Source organism: Saccostrea cucullata, unplaced genomic scaffold, assembly GCF_032062105.1.
Source record: "Saccostrea cucullata isolate Sc308-1 unplaced genomic scaffold, CSIRO_AGI_Scuc_v1 ctg5211, whole genome shotgun sequence".
NCBI classification, from domain to species: Eukaryota; Metazoa; Mollusca; class Bivalvia; order Ostreida; family Ostreidae; genus Saccostrea; species Saccostrea cuccullata.
In genome coordinates, this window is record NW_026930545.1 from 1 (window position 1) to 10751 (window position 10751).

The window sequence follows — 10751 nt, forward strand, 5'->3', positions numbered from 1 at the left end:
TAGTAAACCTTGTGAGAACTGGCTACCTAATCCAAAAGATGTTAATACATGGGTCATTTGTGGGAATAATTTTTATGGTTGACCATCACATTGACAAGTTTTATCTTTTTTGTTTGGATAATTTGGACTGTTTGGACTTGCCATTTGTAATTTTGTGTTAATATTGCGAGGATTTTAAATTTTATTAATTATTCTCATTTCAATACAGAGTTTAAAAAAATCTGAATTATTGATTTTATCTTTTGGAGATTGGATTTATCTAGAAATGAAAGTAAGTCAAACACTGCAGCACTGGCTTTCTTGCTGCCATGCCTACATGATAACACAACATCCGGTGTAAACAATAACAAACTAAGTCACGCCCACTGCTGCCAAATTTGAATTTCAAATAGAAATAGAAGCCCTGCTTCAAATGTTTCAATACAAATTACAGCTAAGAAAAAATTTTTGAGTACATTTAATTTGAGACCAAAGGTGCACACTGTTGAGAAGAACAAGCATGACAAAAATCTGATGATAAAAGAAATTCAGTATTTTAGTATTTGTGAATAACTCGCTGCAATCTGAATGTGGCCAGAAAAATCAAATATACCACCATTTTTCTCATTGGCTGCTATTTATACTCCTATGTCCTCCTTTAAGTGTTGCAATTTTCCTGAAGACGTTGCTACAGTAAGCCCACGGATATTGAATGAAATATGCCAGGGGTCTAACGGCAACGTGTTGACCAAGGACCTCTTGTTTTCGAGGATGTGATCCCATGGATCCTCTCTCTCTATGCCTCCAAACGCTTTCACACCTTCAAGTTTTAATTCTATATAAAACATTTCTTCCAAATTGCTCCCGTATATCTTTAACAGCCTTTCTCTCTCCTCTTATTTTCTCAAGTTCTTTTCCAATATGCAGATAAGAATCTCCCGTGAAAAACCAGTCTGGGATTGTTTGACCTAAATTTCAATTTCACGTCTTGCAAAAAAAAAAATCAATTATTTGTAGATCCAAATATAAGATATTAAAAAAAATGTAATTATTTCTATAAACCACCAAAAAAATTATGAAAAGAATTTTTGAGAAAGTAAACGTATGATTCTTGAACCAGCTCCCAACTGTCCCGGACACTTTCTTGTAAAGTATTTTGTTGGAACATCTCTAAACATGCTCGTCGCTGAAATACTAGTAACTAGCATCCTTCCTCAAAACTTTTATATATTTCCCCAAATATTTAATCCAAATAACTACTGATTTAATAAGAGGCCTTCTGTTCATTTCTTTCTCTATCTTTTTGTAACTGTGTAGATCAATCCAACAGATATATTGTAAACGTGTTACATTTGGCTGTGTATTCTTTTTAGCGCCTTTCGCGGAAAGAAACTTCCGCTAAATCAAGTACACCGCTAAATGACTTGCACATATATGCATGATAAAGAACATCAAGAAATGCGCTAAATCAAATCTACGCCAACATCTTGAACCAGAAGTCTCTGTTGAGAATGTAGCTCTACTGGTTTGTACTTATAACAAAGGGAGATCATACCAAATCTGTAGGAGGAGTCTTTTAATTTTAGTAACCATGGCAAAACCGTTCATCTAAATCAAACACCCATGCACTAAATTGTGTATTTCAGTGTAGTCTATTTGTATGCCAAGTTATATTGATATCAGACCAAAACTGTATGAGGGTAGCGATTTAAAGGAAGTTCACCGAAATTTCTATTTTTAGTAACAATGGCAACACCGTTCATCTAAATCAAAATCCCATGCACTGAATTATGTATCTTCGTGTAGTCTATTTGTGTGACAAATTTTATTGAAATAAGACCAAAACTGTAGTAGTAGTAGCGTTTTAAAGGAATTTCACCGAAATTTCTATTTTTAGTAACCACCGCAACATCGTTCATCGTAAACAAAAACCGATATATAGAAATATGTATCTTAGTGTTGTCTATGTGTGTGCCAAGTTATATTGAAATCAGACCAAAACTGTAGGAGGATTAGCATCTTAAAAGTATTTCACAGAAATTTCTATTTTTAGTAACCACGACAACACTCGAAAACCGATATACAGAATTATGTATCTTACTGTAGTCTACTTGTGTGCCAAGTAATATTGAAATCAGACCAAAACTGTGGGAGGAGTAGCGTTTTGAAAAATTGTTTCCAGACAGATGGACAGACAGCTGGACGGACGACGGACACCTTAGTATCGCATAAGCTCTTCTGGTCTCTGACCAGTAGAGCTAAAAATCAATTTCCGCCTAGTATCGAACACGCCAAATATAATACATTTACAGTATTCTAATACTTGTCCCTCTTAAGCTAGTAAACGATTTTTTTGTTCGCTTCTTTTTTCCCAAGTCATGCCTATCAGCTACCCTTTCAAATCGTATAATGAATGTGTCCCAACTGATCTTTCCTTCACCACTAAATGTTTGTAATCTTGATGTTTGACTGCGTAGGTCATGGTGTCTGTCATAGTCAGTCACTACTGGAGGAAGAGGAAGAGGATCGTGAAGAGGAGGGGGATTGGTATCTTTGTGTTCTATAATGTTTTCTACTTCTTGTATTTTCATCATATTTGCTGTCGAACATGTTTGATCTTAAGTTAAATATGTATGTCTTTGGTATCTTGTATTTTGCTTTTTTCTGTTTTGTTTTGTGCCTGATTGCTTTCTGTCAGAATAATTTTTTGTGTTTATGTTATCTGCTGGCACATCACTTAACCGTTTTCTCTGTTGAGCTTTTTGCTTTCATGCAAACGCTGCTTTTTTTCTTCTCTCTCTCTCTCCATTTGCTACTCAACCCGTCTCTCTTATTTCACACTCAAATCTCTCATGCAGTATCATGATCTCTCATGACATGGAACAAATCTGACTCTAAACTAGTAGCACCCACAAAGGAAACTGCTTAATTTTATTCCCGTTTTTTAGCTCTACTGGTCATAGACCAGAAGAGCTTATGCGATATTAATGCGTCCGGCGTCCGTCCGTCCGTCTGTCTGTCTGTCCGACTGTAAACAATTTTTTAAAATGCTACTCCTCCTACAGTTTTGGTCTGATTTCAATATAACTTGGCACACAAGTAGACCGCACTAAGATACGTAATTCTGTATATCGGTTTTTGATTTCAATGAACGGTGTTGCCGTGGGTTTTAAAAATAGAAATTTTTGTGAAATTGTTTCAAAATGGTACTCCTCCTATAGTTTTGATCTGATTTCAATGTTTCTTGGCAGACAAGTAGACCACACTAAGACACATATTTCTGTATATCGAGTTTTGATTTCGATGTTCATTATTGCCGTGGTTACTAAAATTAGAAATTTCTGTAAAATTATTTCAAAATGCAACTTATCCTACAGATTTAGTCTGATTTCAATACAACTTGGCACACAAGTAGACTACACTAAGATACACAGTTCTGTATATTGATTTTTGATTTTGATGAACGTTGTTGTCGTGGTTACTAAAAATAGAAATTTCTGTGAAATCCTTTCAAAATACGGACTGTAAGCTCGTAAACGAGAGCGCGCGAGATTTGAATACTTCCGGTGACAAACAAAATGGTGATATGCTTTGCGTTCGGATGTAGTCACCGAAGTGGTGCGAATAATTGTAGTTTTTATCGGTTTCCCACAGACGCAAAGAAAAGGACATTATGGGGAAGGTTGTGCAGGTCAGTTTTATGCATTTTTTAAAATTTGATAAGTCTGTATTAAACGAAATATCCGTCTGCAGCGCATGACTTTCAGTTTGCATGCGCCGCGATTACCAAGCTGTATCTATTCCTTGAGTTGCATAGTGACACTTAGTGATAAGTTTATGATTTTTATCCTTTCACATTAAAGTATATACCTTTATCTGCATTGTACAAATGTCTGTAGAGAACTATCATACTATAGGTTGTACATGCCAACACAAATATTAATCCGAGATTCCTCTGACTGACTGTGACGTGATTACGATTAACAGATTAATATCAAAACAGTTAAAATACTGAAGCAAATCACAGAGATACCAATGTGTACATGTAAATTATGTCAATAAGCACCGATATATAGAATAGCATAAATTGAAATAAGATAGATTTATTAAAAAATCAGGGTCCTGTGGGCATTAACTTGTGCATGTAACATATATAATTAATCCACTTCTGTTCAATGCAGAGTATACAACAAGCATATTAACAACATGCATGTTTTGATTTTTATACATATATATTTCTACTCTTAAACTATACATTTACACAAACAATCCTTTGATTTATTTAGAAGAGCTGATCGACAGCCAGAGAATCAAAACGACAGAGTATGTTCTTGCCATTTTAAGGAGGGAAGAAAGGAAGGAGACCCTGTCTTCTTTCCTTGGAATGATAAAAAGTATATGGACTATCAGGATCCAGAAAAGTCAGAAAGGTGAGAGAGAATTTATATGTAGATGTAATAAATTTTATCCCAGTCACAAATTATAAATATTTTTTTTTATTTCATATAGTTTAAACTACAGCATGAACCTTTTTGAACAAAAACATGTTAAATATAATGCATTTATTGAATATTTATTATTTACAGGAAAAGGAGGAAAACATGTTTGTCATCGCCCTATGAAGTCGATAACTTCAGTCAGTCCTTATCCTGTGAGAGAGAGCAGACAGAAGATGCAGTAGATTTTGATGATGTAGAACATGTAATATTATATCAATAACTTTTTAGATGTGTTTTTAAAAACTGAAATACACATGTATATAGTTGAAATACTTGACTGTAAAAAAAAATCAGATTATAAATGTACATGTATATATTTTAAGGTTGAAGTAGAACACAGTTATACAGTCTCTTGCTCTCGAAACTGTTCCAAAGAAATGCAGCGGCTCTCATCAGAGATAAAAAAGTTGGAAGAAGAGTTACATGCAATAAAAGTCAACATGGATAAAAGAAAACCCATGACTGTAGCTGAAATTAAGGACAACGAAGAAAAGGTAACATTGTTGATGAGGTAAAATAAGGTACCGGGTATTTAAAAAAAAAAATTGTTGAGTGCTTTTATTTAGAAATTTATGACAATTCTTTTCTTTACAGATGCTGCTTTATACTTCAATACAATATGATGTCTTTGAAGTGCTTGTAAAACTACTTGGTCGATTCAGTTTAAATTACTTTCTTGGTTGGACACCATCCCTTAAACTTGAAGATCAACTTTTGATTGTTTTCATGAAGCTTAAACTAAACCTTAGAGACATTGACTTAGCTCACAGGTATATACTGGTAGTTAATCTTTTCTCTGAATAAATCAAATTCATAATTTTCTGATCGTGCTATTCATGACATTTTTTTTTCAAAGATTTTTTTTGAATTGGGGACATATTTTGATAACATGATATATTTTGATTTGCATTATTCAACAGGTTTTGTGTAAGCAGGCCAACAATTTCTAATATTTTCCACTCACTGGTTCATGCCCTTCATGAAATGCTGTACAAGGGGGTTGTTGATACATGTTTTCCTAGTCAACTAAAATGTAAAGGTTTGTATGTTGTGTTATAGTATGCAAATGATTGATGTATTTGTAAAATTTTTCATTTCCATATCCTCCATCTTAAACTACTTGTGTACACATTATTTTACATAAAAAATAAAATGGTTCGATGACTTAATCTGAATGTTGTGGCTTAAATATAAGATTAGAGCTATATTTTATAATACATGTACAACTGAGATGAAGAGAATAATACATGCGTTTGTCAGTTGCCCTGTAAATTATCATGATTATACATGTAGCATGAAATTTATGTTCCTCCAATTTTTCATTTAGGCTCCATGCCAAAGGCATTTGCAGAATTCTCTTCTGCAAGGGCATCTATGGATGCCATTGAGACAACACAGGATATACCAGGACATCTTGATACACAGGCTAGGGCATACAGTTCGTATAAGAGCCGTCACACCGTCAAGGCAGTGACTTGTGTAGCACCAAATGGTGCAATCACTTACTGTTCTCCTTTATATCCGGGATCAACATCTGATGTTGCAATTGTGCGTCACAGCAAAATTCTTGAGAAGTTTAAGCCCGGGGACCTGATTTTAGCCGATAAGGGATTTACAATCCACGATCAGTTACCACAAGGTGTGTGCTTGAATATTCCTGCATTTTTAACTTCAAGAGGGCAGTTTACGAAGAAAGAAGCAGAACTATGTTATAAAATAGCCAGAGCAAGAATTCACGTGGAGAGAGCTAATGAGAGAATTAAAAACTTTGAAATACTTCGCCACATACCAGCAACCTACAGGCCATTATCAACAAAGATATTTCAACTGTGTTCTGCATTAGTCAATTTGCAAGCTCCTCTTTTGAAAGAAATTTCATAGTACATTATATATTTATAATGTAATGATAGTTTTGATACTTCAGTATTGTTCATGGAATGTATTAGGATGTAGAATGATGTACACAGTCATAGTCTAGCATATTGATTTTTGCAAATCTTACACTGAGATCTCTAACATACTGTCTTAAAAATCTGTATATTTAGCATGTACAAAATTTGGCAGACAATTTTTCAACATGTTTGTTGTAGATCTGATTCAGTGCATTTCTGTATTCATAGATATCTATCTGCAGTTCTGCACAGCACATAGCTATGTACTTGATTTAGTAGTGGCTACATAATGCCAAAAGACTTAAATTGAAGACATACTAGTTTTAAGTAATACATTTACAGTATTTACTTGTGCATATAATAAATAATTTAAAACAATATACACAGTGAGTAAAATTTTATTTATACATTGAGAAAATTATATTGTATAATATAGCCCAATTTAAACACAGGTTACTTAGCATTTACCCTCAGGAAAATTTTTAAAGACAAGCACTGTTGAACAGAAATCATTGTTTACATGTGTAGGGTAAATACATGTTAATAAAGAGTTCAATTTATCATACTCTATTAAAACTTTATGAATGTTAGAATTGATTACAAATCAAATAATGCATTGCATATTCTCAATTTCATTCATTAATTTTAAATCCTGGGACGGATTACTCAATTTTTATAAAAATATAACTTATTCAGAACACTTTAGTGTGAAGTGTCAATAGGGTTCATCACTTCTGATTGTTTTTGATTATTACAGATATTATTTCAACACATTAATTTTGGATTAATTCAGGAATGAATGTATTAAAATAAAATTCTATCAATTGTGCAATGTTTTTTGTCCATCCAGAGTCCTTGATAATCCGGATAACTTTGCAGTCCTTGGTAGTCCAAACAATCAAGTCACAGCAGGTCTTGTTGCATAAATGTAGTTGGCCTTGTATCTGGTGATAATAAGGATGGTTGGACTTGAGGTAGTAAGAGTCTTCTCTGTACTCTAAATGCAACAACACAACTTGAATATAACATTTACTCAAAGTTGAATTAGTAATAACTGGAATAACGAATAGACAAAATCATATACAGTCCAATCTTGTTATCTGGATCTTGAAGGGGCCAGAAAACAATAGATATCCAAGAAATCACAAAATTAAACGTTAAATGCTTTAATAAGAAATTGGGACTTCCAACTCAGTTCGACATACATGTTCCCTTCAGTATCAAAGACAATAGTTGAGATACCAAGTTTGACTTCATATTGAAAAGACATTGAGAAACGGAGGTTTCACACAGTTTAATATACCCTAATTTATACCAAGTACTTACCAAGGTAAAAGTCTTTAAGACTGTGCACTGCCTCATATATTGTTAAATGTGCTGCAGAGTAAGGACACTTTACTTCAACTACTTCAGGTAAAGCATTCTGAGCTTCTGGTGTCTGGAAATTAACATCACATCTTGGTGGGTGCAGGACAAGACCATCTGGAGATGCGCCTAAAACTCCAGACTCGTGCAGCCAAATTCCTTTATCAAAATAAAATGCAAATTTATAGAAAAAAAATAATATTGCAGTGTTTGTACTAAGTAAATAGATAGTTATCTAAGAATTTTTAATTCTCGATGACATTTTTGGTAAAAATAATTATTGAAGATGGTGCCATGGTCAATGACAAATACTGCTGATTAATTTGGATGAAATACTTAATTAAAAATTTTTTACCAGTTTGTTGCACAGAGGCACCAAAGTCATGTTCATATTTTTTCAATGCGTCTTCTTCATGTGTTATTCCCCAAGCAACTGCTTTGATTGATTCCAAATTGTATGAGGACATCAGACGTTTCTTAAGAGAAATTGTAATTCTGCAAAGATAAATGCTGGCATTTTAGCTTAGGTTGTTGTAAGTATCACATCATTATTAAATATAACAAATAAATGATAACTAATGCTAACTACAAGCATCATGCTCTATTTGGAGTTTTTAATTTTGTCCACATAAACTAACCGTCTTCTATTTGTACTAAGCACTGCTCCAAAATTGGATGCTGTTATCCTGTTCTTTCTGATGATTGACCACATAGGATTGTTTCTTTGACCCTTGGTTGCCAATGCTGTATTAGCTATGATATCCTCAGACAAAATCAAAGCTCGTCTTAACCATACCATTGGTGTATCAGAATGGATAAATTCTGGACTCGTCAATAGATCTTCTATGACAGGGGCAGGAGGTCCTGGCTCAAGTGGTTCTGGCTGAAGAATCCATTCCATAGCTAAAATACATGTACATGCATAAACATCCTTTTTAAAAAAATATTTGCATCTACAGTTACACATTTATAAAAAGTTTTTTTTTAATTAAAAAAAAAATCACAATAGTACAATCTATTTCTGTTTGTTTCAATATTACAGCATTTTTTGTGTTTAATAAATTCTGTAAAAAAAAAAACTGTCAAGACATAATAATTGTCCACATCACATGTATAAACAACAAAAACTTAATATGAACTAAATATTTGACAATTTTTAAAAATTCAAATGCAAGTAATTTCCTAAAGGAAAATGAAATGAAAGATGAAATGAAAAAAAATTAATAAATCAGAATACAAATTAATAAAACATATTTCGCAAATTGGCAACATCCGGTTAAAATACCAATAAATCTGCCTAGTTTTGATAATTCTTGTTGAAAGAAACTTCTGTCGCTATCATCAAATGGTCTGTCTAGTGCACTTTAAATTCAAGAAAAATTGGTTCTTCTTTAAACACAAGTGATTAAATTATTTTTTTCTTCAATGTTTTGAACATTTTATTTCATACTTACTGATAATCAGGTTGAGATGGTGGAAATAATTCTTCCATTGTTTTAGTGTCAGTTTTCATTGCCGTCTTTGGATTTTTCAGCCATCCGCATTTCACGTCAGTTTTGCTGACGCACTTGTACCTTTTAAATTGAATAACTCACAATTGATAGTATGTCAGATTTGTGTTTCTAACATTTTTTCATGTTAATGCATTAATCATTATGTAGCAAACACAGTGTCAGTCCATTCAAAACTTGATGCATTTTAATTTCATGCTATGTTTACCATCTTCTTTCAAGTCATAATTGATGAAACCTCTTTTAATCTTCTAAACTCAGTGAGTCAATCTTAAATAATGCTGTGTACATAAAGCTTACCCATACAACAATGCTGCTGCAACATGATGGCAGACATATTGTCCTAAAGGACACTCACACGTTGATGAAGAAACAGCATAGCCATCGTTCAGAAATGCCTATCAAAATAAAATACGGGTTATAGAACAGAACATGTGGTTATAACATTAACAGTTAACACCCCCCCCCCCATCCCCCTCAAACACACACACAAAATTTCCTGAATTATAGCTACATACAGTCATTGATACCTAAAATTACTTAAATCAAAAGAATGGGGTTTCATTCAAAAAAATATATATTCTAGAAAGCGACAAATACGAATGAAGCTACTACAAATAAAAAAAAAATCACAAAAGGACAATCTCCTTACCGTTACTTTGTAGGACTTGTTCTTCATTGACGCTTGCACAACAGCATTGACAACGTTTTCCTCGTTGTCGTAGAGGAACTTCAACACATGGTTACTATACACAGCGTTCTCCGATTTTCTCATAAGCTTCGGTTTGTCTGTGGTATAGTTCGCCCAGTACTGTATTGATATCGCCATTTTTTTGTTTGTCACCGGAAGCGCTTCACCGGAAGTAACAAAAAACGAGACTTACAGCCCCTATCAGTAGTGCCCCTACCACACATGAACCCCTGACCCTTAGGCCTTGATATCTGATTAATACCAAGGAGCAGATTTCAAACCATTCATTCATTTTCAGTATACGAGTACAGCCCCCCCTTCTATGGTACCCCTGACCCTGGGGCCTTGAAATTCATAATTCTGGAAGATAAGGGCCCTTGTCCATCATAACTATATAGGTAGTTAATCTGCTTAATACCCAGGAGCAGAGAAGAAGATTTTCAAAGAATTCATGTGTTTTCACTATATGATCTATAGAGCCCCGCCCTAGCAATAGAACCCCTGTTCCTGGGGCCATAAAATTCACAATTTTGGTAGAGGCACTCTTGCTCATCATAACTATGCACTTAGTTAGTTTATTTAATACCCAGGAGCAGAGAAGAAGATTTTCAAAGAATTCATGTATCTTCACTATATAATCTCTAGAGCCCCGCCCTAACACCAGAACCCCTGACCCTGGGGCCATAAAATTCATAATTTTGGTAGAGGCACTCTTGCTCATCATAACTATGCACTTAGTTTATTTAATACCCAGGAGCAGAGAAGAAGATTTTCAAAGAATTCATGTGTTTTCACTACTATAGTATAAGATCTA

The 10751-nt window shown here is 33.8% G+C and overlaps 2 protein-coding genes across 2 annotated transcripts; one reads left to right on the plus strand and one right to left on the minus strand.

Moving 5' to 3' along the window:
- Window positions 1-3535: 3535 nt before the first annotated feature.
- On the plus strand, window positions 3536-6886 carry LOC134228959 (uncharacterized). The gene is made up of 7 exons (XM_062710660.1): window positions 3536-3670; window positions 4266-4409; window positions 4566-4680; window positions 4802-4972; window positions 5073-5248; window positions 5399-5517; window positions 5806-6886. The coding sequence occupies exons 1-7, from the start codon at window positions 3558-3560 to the stop codon at window positions 6357-6359; spliced, it is 1392 nt and encodes a 463-aa protein (XP_062566644.1). The 5' UTR covers window positions 3536-3557; the 3' UTR covers window positions 6360-6886.
- LOC134228960 (uncharacterized) lies at window positions 6751-9232 on the minus strand (the record flags this gene model as incomplete). The annotated part of the gene is made up of 5 exons (XM_062710661.1): window positions 6751-7367; window positions 7697-7894; window positions 8091-8230; window positions 8374-8638; window positions 9190-9232. Coding segments are annotated over 5 exons (870 nt in total), but the record flags the coding sequence as incomplete, so codon positions are not given.
- Window positions 9233-10751: the final 1519 nt, after the last annotated feature.